A 23,157-nucleotide genomic window follows, 5' to 3' on the forward strand; every position below is an offset into this window, starting at 1 on the left:
TCTTTATACTCAGAAAAAAAATATGAATTTTAATTCACAAAATAAAAGTATGGAAAACAAGCGTCGTTGGCCTGGTTCTTGCTGGAAGTGAAAATAGTTCTTGCTACATTATCATTATCATCAGCATGAAATGTTGGCTAATCAGCATGGTGGGGTTTTTATTTTTTATTTTAAGCTTTGTCAAATGTGTACCAAGTGCTTGATTTGTTGGGCAAACTGACTCTATAATGCAGAAGAATCTTTCTCACCTGTGCTAATATTGCTTGTTGACTTTATAGCCAATGGTCACACAGGTGGGGAAGGTATTAAATTGATGGAATTTGACATGCAAACAAACTTAAGGACAAAGCCCTCAAGGTGGGTGGTATTGGTTATCAATACAGATTAGTGTTCTAGTCTGCCATTTTGTGGACAGGGTGAAGAAGAAAAGGGGAGTGTGCAGAGAAAGGCCTATTGTGTTTCATGTTGACCAAACTGCTGCATTACTTTCCTCTTTAATTCAGTCTTGTTTGTGTGTCCTTCCCTTTGTGACATCTTGAGTGTTCTGTGTCTTTGTTGGCAACATTTCAACCCCCTGAAAGCCTTGAGGAACAACATCTCATGCTTTGATTTTTGGCACCTCCTAGCAGACTTGTTTCAGTGCATTTTTGGAGGACATATAGAGGGTTTTGACATTTCTGGTAATGTTGCATTAACTGAATCATTGTGCGTGCAGATCCAAATAATGAACGGATTTTAACACGTATTTAGTTGGAATAGCCCTATCAATTGAGCTCTGCTTCCTGTTAGTGTATGCATGAACACTGAGACTGAGAGTGAAGGAAAACAATTCTCAGGGAGTTTGGGAAGAAAGTCAAAAACCCAGCCCTTGTATGTTCGGATAGCGTGCTGTTCTGTGAAGCCTCATTAACAGCTCACATTCCATACCATAGTCACCTCATTTTGAAACTCTCATTTTAATTCTAGAGGAACTGCCTGATGCTTAATGTAGTGCGTTTGCAATGATTTTCCAGCTTGGATTTCAAATTGGGATCTATTTTCAGGACAAAGTGGTATTCTGAGAAAAGTTGTTGACTCAAGAAAGAGAATAGTGCCTCTTTAGAAACTGCAAAAGGGTCTTACGGGTCAGGAAGATGCTAAATTAGAAGTCTCCACCCTTATTGAGAATGAGAGCAACTGTATTTAAGCTAAACTATGGTTGCCGTCAATATTTTATTCAATTCGCTGTCACAAAAAACATACATAAGTAAAAGTAAAAGTTTCTGCATTTAACTTCTCAAATTTTTGGTGTCTGTAAGATATATATATATATATTTATTTTAAAGAAGAAATTAATACTTTTATTCTGTAAAGATGCATTAAATTGATCAAAAGTTACTTTAAAGACATTTATTATGTTACAAAAGTTTTCTATTTCAAATAAACACTGTTCTTTTCAAGCTTCTTTTCATCAAACAATCCTGAAAACAATGTATCACAGTTGATACAAAAATATAAGCAGCACAACTGTTTTCATCATTAATATTAAAGACTGAAGACTGTTGAAAATTCAGCTTTGACAAAAACAGACTCTTAAATTAAAATTGGCTTATTAGCTCGGTATGATTGATACAATGAGATTTAAAGATCTGCCTTTTAGTGATGTTACCGAGAGTATGAATATTGAATTTTATTAGACTCAAATAAACCAAATATTCTATTACTTTTACACCTTTTAGTATTCATTTTAATTTTTTTATACTACAGAATTCTTGATTCTGATTGGTTGATAAATGTTACAGCTATGAAGTAGTTCCAGTTTTGTTGACTGCACTGTGATCCAATATTATTTTGCCACGTTAAGAAAATAGGACATGACAAACATTTAGGCAAATTTTTCTTTTTAACTATGACACTTTTTAAAACTTTTTCTTTTATTTAGGAACTAAGACAGTCTCAGCTGCCAGGTAAAACCTGAATGGAACGACTCAGTGGCAGCAAAGCAGTGGTCCTTTTTCTAACCTCTGTTACGCAGCTCCTATGTATGAATGACACAAGTATGGAAGAATTTCCCACCACCAAGTATGTGGCACCTGTGGGGGTTCTGACAGTGATAGCACATGTAAGCAGATGCAAACACGGTCATCAACATTAAACAGCATATAAATCAAAAATTCCTAACATTACCGAATGAAGTGTTGACCCAGGAGGACGAGCTACAGGACTGTGCAAGCTTTGGGGGGTGTTGATGTTGATCTACTCCATCAATGTTTTGATCGCTTTTTTTAATAAAATTTAGCCGCATTCAAGTGTTGATAAAAATCAGAGGATAAAAATCTGTTCTTTCTTTTGATACATTGCATCTTCAGATATCATGCAACAAAATATTTTGGGGGCCATTAAACTTTTGTGAAAAAATCAAAAATGCTGGCACTGGCTTTTTTCAAAAATGCTGGCGGGGAAAGAGTTCATTATGGAGAGTAGAGATATTGAATATTTGATATTCGGCAACAAATTTACCAAGATACTATTCGTGCAGAAGCTACAAATTATTCCTACAAAACGAAGGAAGACACCAATCCTACGTTAGATAGGCCTATATGCTACAGAAATCAGCTTCACTGAATGGCCAAACGTGCTCTTTTAACGCTGACATTTAAAAGGTCAGAAGGATGGATTTTTGCTTGGATTTTAGGCTAGGTGAGTGAAATTATATTTATATTGTCTTGCTGTATGTGTCATTTTTGCATTTTCTGTCTAAAAGTGACCAAAAAATATATTTTGAAATGGTTTATAAAAAAAAATTTATTTGGAGAGGATTCCCAGACGCTACAATTAGTGGGCCTGCTCTATTTTATAATCCATGAGCTGCCCTGCCACTGGTAATAGAGTGGTGCAGGTATTACGTCTAAGCTCCGCCCCCTGGTTCATTGGGGATTTTCCAATGGGGTTTTATAATCGAGTTTTTCAATGTTATGGAAAGATAAACTGTTGTGAATCATCGAGAAGTCCCGTCCGTTTCCGAGCTTGGTACTAGGGGATTCCTTGCCCTCTCAGAGGTGTCTGGCAGTTGTCCTAGCATCCTTATCTGATGGTTTTGGACATTTGTTTGCATTAGTCCACAATGGTCCAATCAAAACGTTTCTCCACTGTTGTTGCCGTCAGAGAGATACCCACAGAAAACTGGGCTCTGGAATACCTTAGAATATGCTGTTCACTACACACCTTTAACTCAAACATTACTGATTCTTTTTTTCCTTTACGTGCTGGCCTTAAAGGCTTAAAAAAAGACTTGCAATAGAGAGTGAGAGGAAGCGTTCCTCAGGAAGAAGGAAATGTTCAGGGAGTCAGTCTGAGGAAGGAGGCCTGTCAGAATGTTTGTGTTTTATTTGAATTAAGTTGGAGGCTTTCTTGGCACTCTGAGAATTGTTGCATTGTTTCCAAGGAAGTAAAGATATCTGCTTTCAGATGTTTTATGACTAATAAGAATATGATTAACATATGTTACCAAATGTCAATAAACACATCAAGTGGCCTTGAAACATCGATTTGTTCTGTCAAAAGTGTAGGTTATGTATTAACCAAGAAGGTGTACAAAAAATAACTTAGTATAGATTAGTTCCTATTGCCTAGATTATAGATAGTCAAAAAAGTTTTTTTTTTTTTTCAGGTTCAAAATATGATTTTCTTTTACAGTGTCCTTATTACATACGTTACATGTACTTACTATAGTAATAACAGTAAATTATGCAAAATTACATGCAACTAACCCTCAACCAATTCCTAATCCTACCCAAACCCTATAGTAAGTACACATTGTTCATTTATATTACTCAGTACTTAAATTTGCAATTACACTGTAACAATGACACCTTAAAAAAAGTGTAACCCAAGTTTATATATGTATAGATATTTGTTTCACTTTCCGACAAAAATACAAAGCGTTTTAACAATAATGCAACAAAATGAAGCCCAAAGGATGTGAATTAAGGTCTGTAATTTTTGCTTTATCTTGGCATTTTATCGCAGACATACAGTATTTTGTTTATATAGGTTTCTGGGTAATGCCGTTACGTTTTGGTTGAAGCAGAGGAGGAGGCAGGATCCAAGTGCTGCAGTCTTTATGTAAATAAACTCAAAACTTCACAAATACAAACGCAGATTCAGACTCGGGAACGGAACAACCACCATAGTGCAATGATGAGAACTGACAAGCTTAATAAGATCACAAGGGGGCGTGGCTAATAAGAAACACCTGGAGAGACTAATCAACATTAAACATAACAAGGGACTGCAAAACATGGAACAAGACTGGGGAACACTGGTTGAAAACATCACAAGTGCAGTCATAAACCATCTAAATTAGATACTTTCTAGTAAGCTTTATTGCTATTCTTCATTAGAGGTACTAAAAAATGCATGTAAAAATATTATGATCAATACTAGTTAGCTTTGCTCCATCATTTAATTAGCAAGCCCCAACTTGTATGTTCACCACCATTGTGGATGCGTGCGTATTTCATAAATATTTGAAGACTAGCTTAATTGTGCACTGCAGGTTCAGTAGACTAAAGTTATTCTTATTTCACAGCGTGTCAACATTTTGTTTCTGAGCAAAACCAGTTTCAGCTTTTTTTTTTGTCAGTCAGTAGTTTTACTCCCTCATAGATTGATTCTTGGGACAGAGAGTTTTCTTTGGGGCATCCAACCACAAAGATTTAAATATTTATGATTTCCTTTTGGAACCCATTATAATCACCCTTAATGCATTCAACATTTGTACAAACCTTGAGTGTACTGTCTCTAATCTGCACAGTAGTGTCTATAGGTCCAGCAATCAGGTAGTCATTCATGAATTAATTAGTCATAGTTAGTCATTCATCTCACACACATGTACAGTAGTCACGATGAACTATGATAACTCCTTTCCCTTTCTTTTTTGGCAGTATATGAGTACTGTGGTTGGGCTATTAAGACCCTTGCAGAATGGTTGCTCTCACTAAACTCAATGACCATAGCACATGGCCACAAAACAGCACAACTAATTACCATTGGTATGTCAAGTACAGCTGTTGCATGTCACGTCTCTTTAGCCTCTGACATTCTTTATTACACTATTGGCAATGTGACCAAAGGTGAGGCAATTCCATTGAAGTCACTCTGTCCTCTCACTCAAGCTCCCATCTAATAAAGACTGATGGCAAAAGTGTATGTAGTCTCTCATTCAGTATAGCAGCTTTAGCGACAGTCACAGACTCGGAGTCGGTTAACCACCACTATTTCTTTGTTTTTGTTTTTTTGTGGTCAATTTTTTTTTTATTTGTTGGTTCTTCTCATGTCACCCTTTTTTCTGCTAGGAAATGAGCCACTTCTGCCATATTTTTTTACCTTCATATAGTTCCAAATATGTATTATTTAATCAGTGTTATTTTAGTGTTTATATGCTACAATATCATTTATTAATTTAGAATTAGCCTTTATATTTTCATTGTAATTTTTAAGTTTTAGTCATTTTGTCATGTCCTTTTGTAATTTTTATTCATTTTATTTATAAATATTTATATTTTTAATTTAATTTTTTAAAATTCTAGCTATTTTAGTACTATTTTATCAAGTTAGTTGCCAATGCAACCATTCTAATTTTTTTTCATCGAATATTTATAGTTTATTTTTATTTCATCTTTATTTTAATTAACATTTTTTTTTATAGTTTTAGTTAACAATAACAATATTGAACTGTATTTTTTTTTCTTTTTAATGTGGAAAAATTTGAAAAGTGCAAAAGCCTCATAAAAGCAGTCCATGCTACATTTATTTATATTTGAAGTTTTTATTTTCCTACGGACAAAATTGCGATTGTTAACTCATGATTTCTGTTCTGTCTGTGCGCACCAATCTTGCACTTCTATCTCCTCCTCAACCAGACCACCTAGAGACTTTGGGTTTTCGGCATTATGTTAAGGAAGGTCTAATCTCGGGAACGCACACAAAAAAAAAAAAAAACATAAAAAGATTTACTATCTCTTAGTGTTGTGATCCCATGACGTCAGAAAATTGCGCTAAAACACTCACTGAGTTTTTATTACTTGTTTTATTCGGGTGACTTAATGAATTCACTCAAGATTTGTTGTCAAACCTCACCCTACCCTACCTCAGTTTGATTTCTCATAAGGTTTCTTATATCTTTTATAGTGCACTTCTGGTGACGTTCATCACCTCTCTCCACTGCTATTATGGCGTTAACAAAGCCTTCATTTAAAATCCTCTCATTGGTCTCGTCCTGCCACATCACCGTGGTCCTTAAAAACAACTCTAATCTGAGTGCGCTGTTGCGTGCGAGAGAGGAGTTTGGCCTCATATGTTTCCTGGTGTTTTTTGAGAATCTGAAAATAGGGGATGCATAAGCCGGTTCTTCCCTCCCAGTGACCTGACAGAAAGACCAGGGGCTCTGGGACAAGTCTCCTGCACACCAAAATCAAGTTAAGATGTTTCACAAGAGGTTGAGTTCGGGTTCGCATCTCGGTTCACGCTGGGGCGTTTGGCGCGTGAGACGAGAAGTGGAATGCATAGTGGAGGGCTCGAATATACAGTTGGACCCCGTGAACAGCTTGTAGCAGTTAGTGATGTCAGGAGAGAGAAAAACAAACACAGGGAAAGCTTCAAAGACCAAGCATATCTCTTTCATTAATTCATTTCTGATTTGTTTCCCCTCATTTCCTTCTTGTTCTCACTCATCTTCGCCGTTCCGTGTAGCGACCTTTCAATTTGTTCCTCGTTACCTTTGCCAATTTTTTTTTCATTTAATGCAGTCATACTATACCTCTCATTTCCTATTGAGTTTCTAAAATCTGATTGGCAGAGCTGGGCTGGCCCTCAGATGACTTTCGCCAGGCCTAGATGCTTTTTGAAGTTTTTTTATGTATTGTTAAGCCAGGCCTGTGGTGAGGTAATGATACAACCCTCCACATTATGGTGTCCTCAAGCTAACTTTGCATGCTTGCAAGGGAACGCTGGTAATTGTATCCATTAAATGGTTACATTGCCTTTCAATAACTTGAATGACAGATCAAAGACTTTGTTCCTAGTCTTTGTTTCATTATTTATGTAATTTTACAGGTTTACAACAAATGCAATGAACACAAATTTGCCTCGCTGGCCTTGATTCAGGTATCTGACGCTGAGGCCATCTGTTCATCTCTACTGAAAGAGCACGACATCTATAGTTGTACTGTTTCTGAACATAAGACAGCAGTTAAATAGCTTTTTAAATGCATCTTAGGCATTATTGACAGCATCTGTGGCCAGAAAATATAAGTCTAAAAGGCAAATATTTCAACAGTTAGAGTTATTATAATTAATTCCCATCGTTAATGTCGATAGAGCCTAACCTGCAATATATTCCTTTAATTCTGGTTTAATCAGGGTGGTTTTGGGGCAGAATTCAAATCTTTTTCTGAGATTCTAGACATGTGGAACATGTGCCATTTGTGGATGTCCAAGCTGTGTGTAGCATGCCACGCATTTTATCATGGTGGTGATGGGAGGTTTTCGGAGTTGTTTTCGCAGCCGACTGCGGGCCGATATTTTTGTCAGTGTGTGTTCGCTATCCTCCCTGATGAGCACCATTGGATGTTGTTTGTAGAATGCATGTGTGTACGTGACAGGGCAGGGTTGCGAGGTCAGTGGTGGGTTGGCTGGTAGACAGGTGACAGCTGCTCCCACAGCTCAGACTGCAGTGAAGTGGAGACAGCACAGACTGTGTGTTGTTCTGCCCTAAACACAACAAACATGCACAGGGCAACCAATAACAGACCCAAACTTTGCATATGAAATGCCAATTGACTCTGATTTTCCAGTGATAAAGTAATATAATTGTATTCAGTTAGAAGTATGATCGTCAAGTTTTACACATTCATGCAGCTCGAGTGCTGTTGCCATTGAAGCAAAAAGGGGACCAAGAGTAAGAATTATGTTGCCATGCATCCTAAGAACTTTAATTCCCCTGGCTCTTACCTGAGTTTTGATGTGGTAGCCTGACATCAAAAGTCGGACCACATCTGAAGTTTGCCTGATCTAAAGTTTTGTTGATAGTTGAGCACAATTTTAAGCTCCATTCATTATAACTACTCATTATAACTCTTGGTAAAACTCTTGGTGTTCTTTACTGAGCAGTCTCAGTTTCAGTTGAATCCCACTTCACATACATTTTTTTGTTGTTGTTAATTTTGTTGAAAGGGTTTGACACTTAAATAGCTGGAAACCTTGTAGCCTGGAACAGGACAATGGGTTTTACCCAATATTTCCTCTTCATTATTATTTGTCCCTGGGTGTCTTTGTTCTGGTTTGTAGAAACACTACTACATACTCGAAGGTCCCTCGTTGTCCAACACAGTATTCAGGAACCCCTATATGGGTATAGATATGGATATTTCTCGTATGTCTGCTGTAATTATATGATAAATCTGAAAACTGAAACTGGCAGTATTAATATATTCAAATAATTAATTCTGTGACTCAAGGCAAGCACTTCAGTAATAGTAGTAGTAGTATTGTGATGGTGCTTTAAATGCACACAGTCAATTTTAAGAAAATTACTAACTATTGTTTTGTGTAATAAAAGTTTATAGTCTATTTATTTGTTTTGTGTGTGCATTCAGTCTGTTCTGTTTTTTAAATGTTGTTCTTTATATACATTTGGTTTTTTTCAGCATCTTGCACCATTAGCATTGCATTTTTAAGACTGTCCCATTAGGTACGTCTCAAGACCCCTATTTTCCGCTCCATTCTGTTGTGTTCAGGAGTTTTTGAACAAAAGACATGCTATATGTGAAATTTCCTGACCCTATTTATAAATGGCTTCCTGAAGTTCTGAATGTAGCTATGTAGTTTTCCACATCCCTGGTACTAATTATTCATTGGAACTTAGAGCTACACTATGTAACGTTTGGCACTCTAGTGGTTAATAAAACCACAAAACTTGCAGAAGAACATTTTAGCTGGAGCTATACTTCTCTCTGTTAATGCATATGATGAGTCTACAAGTAAAGGTACAAGTAGTGTACCTTTAAAGGGATAGTTCACAAAAAAGTATAATTTCTGGGCTCAATTTTTTGCCACAAAGTAATAAATAAATAAAATAGGCCTAGTTATTGTCTTCCTTGTTTTTGACCCTTAACCTTAATAAATAAGGTGACACCAAAAACTACTAGCTTAACTTGTATACATTTTAAGTATTGTTAAAGACATGTAAACTGTCAGTAATACAATAATAACAAATAATCAAATTACGAACAATAGCACAAATACAATAGATCAAATATACAAATAAAATAAACAGTGCTTTTCATGTTAGTAACAGTAATTTTCAGATAGAAAGCATGAATAATTAAAAAGTAAAATAGCACTGCTTAGTCTTCAATTAAATAAAGTTACAAAAGTTATTCAGTCAGGAGCAGTGAGTGATTTTTTTCTTTGTTCTTTGTTTGATTAACATTAACATTCACTTTAAGAGCTGCATGAATCCAATATAGGCTACTGTTACACATGCGTTTTGTGCACTTAAGGAATATCAGATTATGGCTGAATCCGAAATCGCTCCCTAAACCCTCATTCACTATTCCATAAGTTAGTCCACTAATACTGATCACTTAAAGGAGTGAATAAAATCGAGAACGTACATCGGTTGTACACTCGTTATTGCAGTGCAATGTGGGATTGAATAAGTGCACTCAATAACGTCCACTATGGTTTCGGACACCACTACAAATGGCTGTCCCTTCAAATAGCGCCCTATTTGAGGCTAAAGGGGGCGATTTCGGATTCAGCATATGCTTGCTAGGATACTCGTAAACTTGACCGGCATTTTTTAAGGTAATTTTGTGTGAATATGTCCGTTCAAGTGCAAGAAGACGTAAAAGAGAGCTCAATTCAGAATTCGCACACTGTCTGAGAAGTGGCTTTTGGGCGTGCGCTTCGGATGTGTGCGCAGACAAAACTGGCAAGGCTTAAAAACACCTGCAAATGATAAACTTTCGTGATGCAGCACTCAATCGGGCAAGTGACATTTGCTTCAACTGTCTCAAGTGACGTTCGGGCTGTCCTTATTGTCCAGCCCTGCATTTACTCTCCCTCTTGTCGTTCCAAACCTGTATAATTTTCTGTCTTCTGCGGAACACAAAATGTGTTGTTTTACAGAATGTTTAAACTGTTTTGAAAGGTTTGAAAGTCATGTACAATGATAGTCAACATTGGACCTCACTGATTCATTGTATGGACGAATATTCCACAGAAGAAAGTCAAACAGTTATGATTGAAATGAGTAAATGAAGACAGCTTTTTCATTTTTGGGTAAACAATCCCTTTAACAGAAGAGTCCTCCCTTGGGTCTTACAGGTAAACGGGTGCAGCACCCTGCTCTCTGTTTGCTGATTGACGTAAATGACTCTTTAACGATCCCAGTGTGAATTGAAATGGGTGATCCTCTTCTCTCAGCAAATTTGATATTCAAGCAGTCAGCTAGATTGCAGTGTACTCTGTCTCTCTCTTTCTCTCTCACACACACACACACACTCTCTTTCTCTCTCTCTCTCTCTCAATCTCTCTCTCTCTCTCCTGTCTGTCTTTGTGTTTGTGTGTGTGTGTGTGTGGTGGTATTCTCGCAATTACAGGGTGGGTAGGGGAACAGGCAGAGGGAGAGCCTGCACCCATACAGGCAAGATATAATAGCAGAGGTTTACCACTAGTATGCAGCTGCCAAGGTTTCAAAATATCAGCCACTATTTAGTGCCTCCATAGACCCACTTTTTATGATATGGTCTCGTATACCCATTCGATGTATTTTAAATACCATAGGTTTTACCTTGTGTTTTGATGGTATGAATAGTTCTTAGAGCAGTCATTTGTACAAGCAGCATTAACCGTCGTAAGAGGAAAGCTTATAGTGTCTCGATTAACAATTTTTCCATCTGAAATGCAGCAATTTGTGGGCTTTAATGACTGAGGAGATTTTTATTTTCACTGGTCTGTGTTTCTCTCAGAATATGTTTTGCACAGCTCTCATTCTGTAACCTATAATTTTTCTGTGTTTTCCAGTGATCTTGATGGAAACGTGTTCATTTGTTTTGTTTTCAGGACACCATGATTTCTTGAATGAGGCTAAGCTGCAGTGTGCTGTTGTTTACTCACCAGAATTGACTGTTAAAGGGATAGTTCGCCCAAAATGTAAACTTCTGTCATCATTCACTCACCCTTATATATTGTTCCATGACTTTCTCTCTTCTGTGGAACACAAAAGATCCTATGTTGTTTCGGACCCCATTGGCTTTCATTCTTAAAATGATCAAATTTTGTGATATTTCTCATCTTTCAACAAGCCTGGTGGTAACTTTTGCTTCATATCCGTGCAAGGATACTAGGGAAGCACATGGAATGGAAGTGTAACTATCTGTAAAGCACTGTTTACACGAAGCAAACAAAAATTACATCAGTAATGCAGAACCAAAAGTTCATCTCATCACACTGTGCGATTTTGGCCACAATTTGGCCGTCTGAGACAAATTTGTGCAAATCCTAAAAGATTCCTCGACCTTTTCTAAAATCTGAAGTCTTTGATCGCTAGTTTGACATGTTCACCGACAGCCGATTAATGACCATTGCGATCAAATTTGACCTTAATTCTGGCAGTGTCAGAAGATTTGACTCACAGTCCTGCAGTGTGACTTCTCCTACGACGACTGTCAAATTGTCTTTGTTTTTCAAGACAAGTCGTGACCAAAAGTAACATTAGAGGTTTCTTTGTAGCCACCATTTCAATCCCGAGTGTAATGCAGCTCACATCACCGAACGCGTCATTGATTGATGATGTAAAACTCCGGACAAGTTTTCTTTTGTGTGTCCGTTTTTAACGCGTCTTGACTGTCCTACAGTCTAACATTAATGAAAACTGAGATCTTACAGTGTGACATGGATTATAGCGATGATCATGTTTATACAGTCTGACAAGCAACAATCGTGAAGGACTATTATAAATCGCACAGTGTGCACCCGGCTTTAAGTGACATTAAAGACTTTTACATTGTTACAAAACATTTCAAGTAAATACTGTTCTTTTCTTAAAATAGATAAAAAATATTGTACAATGTTACAGTTTTTACTAAATTGTCGATTAATTAAATGCAGCTTTGGTGAGCATAAAATACTTTTTTACAAAAAAAGGTTGCAATAAAAAATCTTACCTACCCCAAACTTCTGAATGAAAGTATACATATACTTAAAGGGATAGTTCACTTTGAAATTAAATTTTGGTATGTTTTAGCTTACCTCAAGGGCATCCAAGATGTAGGTGTCTTTTTTTCCGCAGTAGTTTCAATTTTGATATTTTTAGGTCAAACCGTTCTTGTCTGTCAGTCATATAATGCAGGTCTGTGGTCACTGTCTCAAAGAGCATGCACAGAGTCCAAATTAAAACAATTCCCCATCGTAAGTACACATTGATGGCCTAAGACACAAAACGAGCGGTTTGTGTGAGAAAACGAACAGTATTTATATCGTTTTGACCTCTTATACACAGCCACGTCCAAGTGATCTGAGGGCGCGGGCGCTTCCTGGTGTGTGACTTGTACGCAGACTGGTGCATAGATATATACACTAGATGTCGCCTTAAAGACATTCGTTCCAATGAACTGCCGTAGCCAAGGCGACATCTAGTGTATATATCTATGCACCAGTCTGCATTTGGACTCTATGCATGCTCTTTCAGATAGTGACCATAGACCTGTATTATATGACTGACAGACAAGAACGGTTTGACCTAAAAATATCAAAATTGAAACTACTGTGGAAACAAAGACACCTACATCTTGGATGCCCTTGAGGTAAGCTAAAACATACCAAAATTTAATTTCAAAGTGAACTATCCCTTTAAGGTATTTGTTGTAGAGGCACATAATTGGACAAAAAAACTGTGCAATTTTGCTGTGTTTACTAAGAAGAAAATGTGAATTTTGCCAACATTTAAGGGTTTCACACTTGGTTCGATTGCCTGGTCTGAACCCGAATTCGATTGCTCCCCCTCCCCCTGCTGGATTGTGTTCACATTGTATTATTTGGGTACAAATAGCGTTGCTCATCTCACTATTATATTTTGGTTTTCGAACTTTTGTTTTTGTTTCAAAGCGTCAGCACTTGTGCCTATCTGCTGCGAATGTACTGCAAAAGCAGAAACGAGATATATTCTCTCTGCTTGCATGTCATCAGTTATGCATGTCAGGAAAGTGAGTGAGAACACTCAGATTTATCGAATCATACATCATCAATAGTGGTTCACTTTCACGAATTAGTATGATTGCGCTCATTCCTGATGTTCTCCTCTTTCCAAAACATCTTTTTTTAATCAATCTCAGCCATTGTAACGTTAACTGCCAGCTCACCAGAATATCATGTTTACATGTATCAGCAAATAACTCTGGTGTGTTCAAGTAAACAGGCAAAGGGCACAGATGCAGATTAAAGAGACCCATTAAACAGTAAAAGAACTCCCAAATTGGCTGTTGGTGTTTTTCATCTTGTTCCAGTGGCTTTTATTTGGCAAGGTGCTCAGACGGTTAACTGAGAGGACAGTCGGAGCGTCCCGCAGCGTGACGCGGGGGTCTGTATGGTGCTCATTATGAATGTGAAGCACGGGCTGTGTGGCACAGCACTCTCAGTCTGCCGCAGTTGAGAAGGAAGGCCTCCCGCATGGGGCGTAATTAAGGCTGGGGAAAACACGAGCCCTCATTATCTGCCTTACTGGATCTCCCACTACTGTACTTCAGTTATGACCTTTCAAAGGTTCTTCTGATGTAAGTGATGTCAGCAAGATTAGACAGATGGAACTGTTTAAGCGCATATAACATTTTAAACTCATTCACGGTATAATATAAAAAGGTTTCTGTGAGATGCTTCTAAACTGCTTTGCATTATTTATGCATCAGTTAGTAGTTTCGGTTCTCGAATCAAGAGTGTCAATATAACACTGGAACTTATTACTGTTTGTGTCACTGCACTCCATTAAGGGGTTGGAGGGGCACTGGAAGCCATCAAAGGATGACAGTGTGGTCACTAAGAAGCCGGGAGTTGCTACTAGTGTGTCCTGCGAAACTAAGACTCTTCTTTTCAGACAGGGGCGTCCTGAATTTAATGATTCAGGACTCTCTACTTTTATTGTTATTTTTACTTCTTATGCATCAGATGTGATTATTTTATGACTATTTTAATTCCTTTTCTTTGTAAAGTGTTTTGAATTACCATTGTGTATGAAATGTGCTATATAAATAATCTTGCCTTGTCTTTTTTCCAAACAGACTGTCAGTCTGTGCATTAGTGATGGAGATTTTTCAATGATCTTTTTGCTAATTACATAGTTACGCCAGTAGGTGTAGTGTGCGCGAGTCGCTGAATCATTCAACAGATTCATTCAAAAACTCTTGATTCGTTCAGGAACTAAGCACTACTGCTGTGTGTTGTTCGAAGACGCTGTGGCTTTGGCTTTGTTTGGAACTATTTACAAAAACAGACAAATTAACTAGAAATATTGTGTTTAAAATGTAAGTTACTCAATATTAATTTGCTTATTAAACTGTTGAACTGTACCATGCTGCCTCCTTGTTAGTTTAACAGAAATGGCCCAAGCTGTTTCTAGTTCTAACATGACATTTTTTTGTTAGTAATGGAGGCTTGGACACAAGGCTTTATATAACCAGGAGGATAAGAATCATTAAAAATCGGTTTAACTGTTTAAGATGGCAGCAATACAAATGACATGCAAAAAAAATCTAATCTTAAAATCTAAACAAAACAAAAAAACTGTTTTGTAGACTGTTGATCTATTTCCTGTATCATTATTCCTGATGATCTGTATCTCACCAGGTGTGTGGGCCAACAAGGTGGTGGTTCCTGAGCAGGTGACGGCAGTGCTGGGGAAAAACGTTACTTTGACCTGTAGGGTGGAGGTCAGCACAGACCTCAGCCTGACCCAGAGTTCCTGGGAACGCCGGCTGCCCTCCGGCACCGTCACTTTGGCCGTCTTCAACCCCCAGTATGGGACCTCCATAGCTGAGGAGTACAGCAGACGGGTGCACTTCCTCAAGCCTTCAATGCATGATGTGTCCATTGTCCTGGAGGGCATGAGTTTTGCCGACATTGGGACCTACACTTGCAAAGTGGTCACCTTCCAACTTGGAAACATGCAGGCATCTACAACTGTGGACATTATGGGTAAGGACATCTTTGTGATCTAGTTGTGAATTCTTTCAGGTGAATCATTTGGTAAAACATTAGAAATCCTCCTGAACCCTATAGCTTGTTGTGTCATAAATCCATCCATCCATCCATCCATCCTTATTTATTTTTCCAAAGTTTGTTTATTGGTTTTAAGCACAAAAAAGCATAAGCAATATCAAAGCATTATTTGTGCAAGGCACTTCAAAGTAATTAACTACCATTCCAAAAATTCTCTATTGAAAACAAGACTGGAATTATAGGGAAGTTATGATTTAGAAACTTGTGTTGAAATGGCTTATTTTTGTGTATTGTAATTATAGAAAGGGGTGGAAACACCCTTCAAACAGCCCCTTTTCTGCTCGAGTGAAATGAAGTGTTGTCAAACGCCACAGAGATGACAAAAATATCTGTCACACACTGGCATGATAGTACATTCCCTGTTCTATTTTTGTATTGCGGGGCGCCATTTTTTTTCTCCTTGTTTATTTCCTGGGTTCCTGCAAGACATAAAAAAACCCCAAAGCTAATCTTTTCCTTATTGTAAGTGGTAACCAAAAGTTAGAATATTATCAATCCAGTCTGTAATGGCATTACAGATTCAGACGTTATAGCGACGCCGTATTTTTCCGTGGCATTTTCAAAGAAAAAGGAGATATTTACTCAAAACCCTAAAACTATAAAAGTCGGTGGCCAATCAGCTGCTTCGAGCTTGTGTGTTTTTGCACACAAGCTTAAGCCGCCTTTCCTATTCCTGTAAATTTAACAGTGATGAGTCATTGCTGGAATTCTCAGTGACCGTGTGAATTTTTACAATAAAACACATCAGATGTTGCACGCAAGCTAAGCGGTGTAATTTGTACCCACAATTCATTCTCTTCCTCTTTTTTAACACAATTATTTTGCTTTCACTTGCAGTCCATTATAATGACAGAAATTGTTTGAGGAACAGCGGTTTTGGCGACAGCCGTGGTCTGCATCCCAGAACAGGAATGTTTTGAGTCTGGATTTATGTAGGCGACAGTGACCCAGCCCTAAATCCTGCCCTGTTTGATGATAAATCAATACCCTGGCCCTCTCCAGGGCCTTCGCCCACCCACAACCCGCGCCATCAGATCAGCTGGCTCTTTATTTCTTCTATCAGGAGGGTTGGGTGTGAATGAGTTGCCAAGATGCCCCTGTAAGCTCTGAGTCAGCAGAGCTCCAGTGTGATGCAGATGGCATAGGGTTCAGGTTGGATGAATGCAGGGTGGGTCTGATCTTGGCACTCAGATGTCAGCGTTCAGTGATGCACTGTGGTTCCCCCCCCGTTCAGGTGCCGCAGGGCTATATTTAGCATTGGGGTCCCTGGGGTTATTTCGATTTCTCGTATACAGGAGCGGCCTGTAAACAGAGTAGAACAGGTGTGTGGAGCAGACGGCCTTGCGTGAAGGATTAAGTTGGCGTTCCTGGCCCACATGGTAAACTGTTTCTTAAGAGCACAGCTGTTGCAATTCTCTAGAGAGAGTATGGAGAAAGGAAAGAGGGAAAAGGACAAATGAAAATTGGATTTATACGTTTTTATTAATATAGGATAGTATGGCTGCGTTCATAACACCGTGGCTCAAATCTCACACAGCAAAAATCACATTGTATCTGAACGATTTTGTGCCGATTTTCATTTAGTACACTAATAGATTTTTACACTTTAATACTTTTATTCAGTAAGGATGCATTCAATTGTAAAAAGTTATTTATAATGTTACAAAAGGTTTCTATTTAAAATACATGCTGTTCATTTCAACTTTCTATTCATCAAAGAATCCTGAAAAATGATGTATCATGGTTTCCACAAAAATATTAAGCAGCACTGTTTTCAACATTGAGGATCAAATCAGAATGATTTCTGAAGGATCATGTGACACTGAAGACTGGAGTAATGATGCTGAAAATTCAGCTTTGCATCACAGGAATAAATTACATTTTAGAAAAATACTTTAAATTGTTATAATTTTTCACAATATTACTGTTTTTTTTCTGTATTTTTATACAAAACGTTAAAAAAACTTACAGACCCCAAACTTTTGAACGGTAGTGTATGTGGAAATACCGTAAATCAAAAATGTGTCAGATTTGTATGCCGTATGATTTCTGCATCCATTAAAGGTGAGACTCACTCAAATACCGATAAATGCATTATAATGTCAATATTGCATCATGATTCAATATAATATTGTGGTTTATACGTTTATTAATATATAGTTATTCAAATCTGTTGTGATTATTATCACCACTTGTCAAAAAAAAAAATGTATTTTTAAAAAAAATTTACTATATAAAATAAAACAGAAATGTATAAATATATCGGTTTAAAAAAATCACAGATTTGCAGTATATAGTTGGCAGTTGACAGTTGGCAATGGTAATCCTGATGCATTTAAATAAGACTATAAGATCTTCTAATTTCATGTAATAATGAACAATGTATGAGTACCTTATAAACATACCAGAGTAAGGTGTTATATGCATGTGTGTTGCTAGTTATATGGGCCACATTTATAAGGTCCTGTAAACATCCTAAAAACAACAACAACAAAAAAAACGAGTTGAGCAGAAAATCGAAATTGGACACTGTCTTGTAGTGTGAATGCAACCTTTGAGGTGAGTGGTGGTCTAATGCTTTTATTTATTTGTTCAGAAATAAAAATAGTTGAAATTGAGTCAGTTGTTTTAATTCAACAAGTGTGGGGTTTTATTGCACAGGGCTGAACAAATCATGGCAGCAAAACATTTCACAATGATTGATTCTGCTGTAATACACAATGTGTATATCCCTTTGTTCTCTGTAAATCCATGTAGACTCTCTCAGTAATATTAAGACACTAATATGCCACTTATCTGTAGAGACAGAAGCCACTCAGATGCACTCAGTGATGTTGTGGTACTTCTACTCAGTAATTTTAGATCATCTATTTTTAATGTGAATTTGTGGGGTTGGGGTAATCAATCAATTCTGAGAGTACAAAGGCCTCTTTCCACCCTTTACATGACTTTTTTCCCCCGTCCTTATTTATTCATCTTGTTGTATATATCATCCCGTAGATTCAATAGCAATAACACATTTTGAACAGTTCTTCCTGACCCTTTCATATTTGTATTATTTATTTATTTCTTGTTTTCTTGAGATGTGCATTTAGAGTAATCTTGTAGTCAAGGTCTGTAATAAATAAATAAATATTATTACAATTTAAAATAACGGTTATCTATTTTAACATATTTTTAAATATCATTTATTCCTGTGATTCGAAGTTGAATTTTCAGCATTACTCCAGTCTTCAGTGTCACATGATCCTTCAGAAATCATTCCAATAGGCTGATTTGCTGCTCAAGAAACATTTCTTATTATCAATGTTGAAGACATTTTGTGATGCTTAATATTTTTATGGAAACCTTCAAAAGAATGGCATTTGAAATAAAACATTTTGTAACATTATAAAGGTCTTCACTGTCAATTTTAATTAATTTAATTTGTTCTTGCTTAATAAATGTCCTTTTTTATCTTACTGCCCTCAAAATTTTAATGCTAGCGTATTTATAAAAATAAATATATTTAGTTTAATTCTCACCAATATGTAAAAAGTAGAACAACAGTTTTTATCAAATAATAGACATTATATTATATATTCAAATATGTTTGAAAAAAATATCAAAACAGTTAAACAGTTTTTTAAATGTGGTGAAAGCCTGTTGGCATTCTTTAGTTGAGAGTTTACTGTTCAGTTTTGTTTCATTTCTTTCTCTTTTTTTTCCCTTTAGTGGAGCCAAAGGTCTATGTGTCTCCTGGCTCCTTGTCTCTGCTGGCTGGAGATGGTGAAACACTGGTGGCGACATGTACAGCTGAAAGGGGTCGCCCAGCGGCAGAGGTGTTCTGGGAATCAGACCTACCGGGTCAGACATCAGTCGTCTCGCAGGAGGATCCTGAAGGCACTACCACCACTTTAGTACACTACATCTTGGCCCCCACCCGGGATGCATTTGGCCGTTCTCTCAGCTGCGTTGTTCGTCACCCAGCCCTATCCAAAGATTTCCGCATTCCCTACAAGCTCAATGTGTTTTGTGAGTGTGAATAGCTTTTATTGACGTTCTCACTTTCCTCCTGTTTTGTATTTCAAGAGTTCCATGGGTTTTCTGTATGTTACAATGAGCACTGATAGCTCACTTTTGCCACTCTCAATATAGGAGTTATTTTAACGCCTTAATTCTCAATGCGCTTTCCTTTGGCATCTTGAACTGTTGGCTGCTGTCTGTTCGAACAGCGTGCGGCTTAATGGAGGCGCTTTATGAAATATTGATCTGAGCACAGCAAGGGCAGCAACAGGAACGGAAATACAAGAGGGAGAGTTCATACTGACAGAGAGAGGCTTTAGTACTTAATAAATCACATATTGCCTTCCAAAGTGTTTGAAAGTGAGAAAACTACTTTTGAGCTTTACAACCTCATACATGTATTAATACTAATGGTTTAATCATAGACAGAGCTGACCATGCAAAATTTAGATTTCCAGTAACAATATCTAATATATCATTATAACACAATATATTTACTTGAAGCAAAATTTTGAGATGGTAAGTCTTGTTCAAAACATAAATCTTACATAAATATGGTGATATCTATGCTTAAAATAAGAGCGAAACAATTTGATATTGTGGCAAGAAATGTAAATTTAATGTAAGATATATTTTCTTAATATAATATAAGTCTTAACATCTTCAAGTAAATCTTTTACATTTTAAAAATGTTTCTATACAGTATTTTACTGAAAAAGATGAAAATGTCTTATTTAGATCATTTATTTATTTGCAATGTAGTGTTTAAATGTGCAACTGTGGTTTACATTGTTCAATAAGAAAGAAAGTATAACTCTGCCCATGTTGATATGAATTTGATCATGTTGGTGTTATATACACTGCTGGGGTGAATCTCAAGGCTCTCTGACTGTTTCACTCTTGAATCTTCTCTCAGTATTACACGTCAGTTTATTTTCTTTGCCACAGCTAAGCCTCAGTATCCTGAGGTTTTGTGTAATTGAGTTAGCCAATCACGTCTCCCCTTGCTGTTTCTGGGACTCAAGTCCGAAGCGTGAGAATACTGTCATGTTCAATTTTAATGTCTCATTAAAATAATTTTATAGTTTTATTGCTTGGAAATAAAAAAATCCTACAGAAAACAATGTTTATTGTTCATTTTAACCTTTAATATTGTAGTAATGGACCAACTTGGGGTTTCCTGTATAGTTTACAGCATTATTTTTCCTTAAAGGGTTAGTTCACCCAAAAGTGAAATTTCTGTAATTTACTCACCGTCATGTCGTTCCAAACCCGTAAGACTTTCGTTCATCTTCAAAATACAAATGAAGATATTTTAATGAAATCTGAGATTTCTGTCCCTCCGTTGACAGTCCACACAACTACCACTTTGATGCTTCAAAAATTTCATAAAGAGATACTGTTTCACTAATTCATATGAATTGAGTGGTTAAATTTTCTGAAGATACACGATCGCTTTATATGATGAACAGATTTCATTTAGGCTTTTATTCACATATAAACATTCATCAAGGCACACATATGATATGGTAAATGGAAGCTTATGCATGCTTGAAGTGCGAGAAAAGAACCAATGAGAATCATTCTTGTGTTACTCAGAGTCAGCATGTTTGAGCTTCAGCAAGAACCAATGAGGTTTGTTCTCGTGTCAAGCAGGTTCGGTTGAGCTTCTGTTCATGTTTGCTGATCAATGTTTATATGTGAATAAAATCCTAAATTCAATCTGTTCATCATATAAAGAGTCTCTTCAAAAAATTTGGACTAAACCATAAAGTGGTAGTTGTGTAGACTGTCAATGGAGGGACAGAAATCTCTCAGAGTTTCTCACTTGTGTTTCGACGATGAACAAAAGTCTTAAGTGTTTGGAACGGCATGAGGGTGACTAAACAATGACTTTTTTTTTCTTTTTTGGGTGAACTAACCCTTTAAAAAAAATTGACATGCATTGCACCTGATATATAGGAACTGAATCTAATCCAAATCGAATCAAGAACAAATATGTGTCAATACCCAGCCTTATAAAATATCCTCATTTGTGTTCTGTGGAAGAAAGAAAGGGATTTAAATTTTGATAAGCACTATATATTTTTATGGCAAGGTGATATTCATGTTCTGCCTTTTAATTTTATGCAACACTGAATTTTTAATAAACAACCATTTAAATGTTACAGTTGCTCCAGATATTACTGAGATGGGCCAGGAGGACGTATGGTACGTGGGACAAAAAAATGTTCAGCTGGATTGTAGAGCCAATGCCAACCCACCTGCTCTGTTGTACCTCTGGACCAGGTCTGTGCTCTCATCTACACTACATTATAATCTTATTAGACATGTCAATTCAATGGTAAAATCGAGCTATGGTTGTAGATGAGAATAAAGGCCCTGATAAGCTCACAGCAAAGTAATTTTTTGCATTTTGCTTAGGTGGAAAGAGAAGTTCGAAATACTGTTAAGTATACTGTTAGTGAACAGCCCACGCTGCTGAGAATGACATTTTGATATATATGTAAAATATATGCTACGTGCTTTCCTCTTCATATCAAAATGAACACACAAAAATGACAGCGGTGTCGTGTTCCATTTATTTAAATAGCACTTTATACAATAGATTACTTTAAAGAAAGCAGCTTTAAAAAAACGTGTCAGTGTCTCTATCATTTAGAATTACAACTAATTCCCACTATAAAGAAGCTCTCCAGTTCGTTCATGTTTTTACTCGTGTAAAACCTCGATGAACTGAACAGAAGAAATGAGCCAGAGAAGATTTCCATGTCAAAGAAGGTAGAGCCTCAGAGCCACACCTACCTAAATCGCCACAGACCAAGGGTAGTTCGAAGGTGTTTTCAAGTCAGAGCGAACTTTTCAGAAAGTATGCTCTGGAAAACTGTTGGCAAACTTTGTTTTGGTCTGATTTTGCTAAATAATGTCACACAAGTTCTTTCAGGGCCTTCAAAGGTTGCTTCAGGGTGACTTCCTTCTGCAAAACTTGTCAACAAGCTCTAAACTGATAATCTGTCTTTTGTCACTCCGCAGGCTGGACGCACCAATGCCTGCAGGTGTGGACACATCTAATGGCAGCCTACTGTTTACTCGTCCTTTAAAGTCGAGCGACTCTGGACAATACAGGTGTGAAGTTCAGAATGATGTTGGGAAGAGCATTCAGGATGTACGCTTCTTGGTTCTAGGTGAGAATTTCTTGTAACCTTTCAACTCCACACATACAAGTGATGATGTTTAGTCCATGAGGGGCTGAAGTCTGAGGATGGATCACTGGGTGATAAATTATATCCTGACATTTACTCTTCCCTCTTGAAATACACACCATTCATAGTTAACCACACAGTTATTTACTCAAGGGAGGCATTGAGGCATAAACAAGAGACCAAGTTGCTGACTCGGTAAAGCTGGATAAAAATGACGAGGTTGACAGACACTGTTTTCATGTGCACCACACACATAGTTCTCCATAGTGCATGAAAGAATTGACTCAATTGATATTTAGCTTGCTATTAAAACGTTAAAGGGTTAGTTCACCCAAAAATGAAAATTCTGTCAGTAATTACTCACCCTCATGTTGTTCCAACCCCGTAAGACTTTCGTTCATCTTTGGAACACAAATTAAGATATTTTTGATGAAATCTGAGAGCTGTCGCACTCCTTCATAGGCTGCTTGGTAATTTCATCTGCCGGCCCAGAAAAGTTAAATATATAGTTAAAATAGTCCAAGTGACTACAGTGGCTCAACCTTAAGTTTATCAAGCGTCGAGAATACTTTTTGTGTGCAAAAATAAATAAAATAACAACTTTTTTAAACTATTAGTCTTCTTCCGTGTGGGC

General features: G+C 37.0%; 1 protein-coding gene across 1 annotated transcript in view; it reads left to right on the forward strand.

Moving 5' to 3' along the window:
* The window catches only part of nectin3a (nectin cell adhesion molecule 3a), a 34,603-nt gene that overhangs the window by 7,347 nt on the left and 4,099 nt on the right, over positions 1–23,157 (forward strand). Inside the window, exons 2-5 of the mRNA XM_079887018.1 lie at positions 14,884–15,231; positions 19,030–19,329; positions 21,492–21,609; positions 22,354–22,505. Of these exons, the coding sequence (XP_079743144.1) occupies positions 14,884–15,231; positions 19,030–19,329; positions 21,492–21,609; positions 22,354–22,505 (918 nt within the window). The remainder of the gene's footprint in view (positions 1–14,883; positions 15,232–19,029; positions 19,330–21,491; positions 21,610–22,353; positions 22,506–23,157) is intronic.

Source organism: Squalius cephalus, assembly GCF_949319135.1.
Source record: "Squalius cephalus genome assembly, chromosome: 11".
NCBI classification, from domain to species: domain Eukaryota; kingdom Metazoa; phylum Chordata; class Actinopteri; order Cypriniformes; family Leuciscidae; genus Squalius; species Squalius cephalus.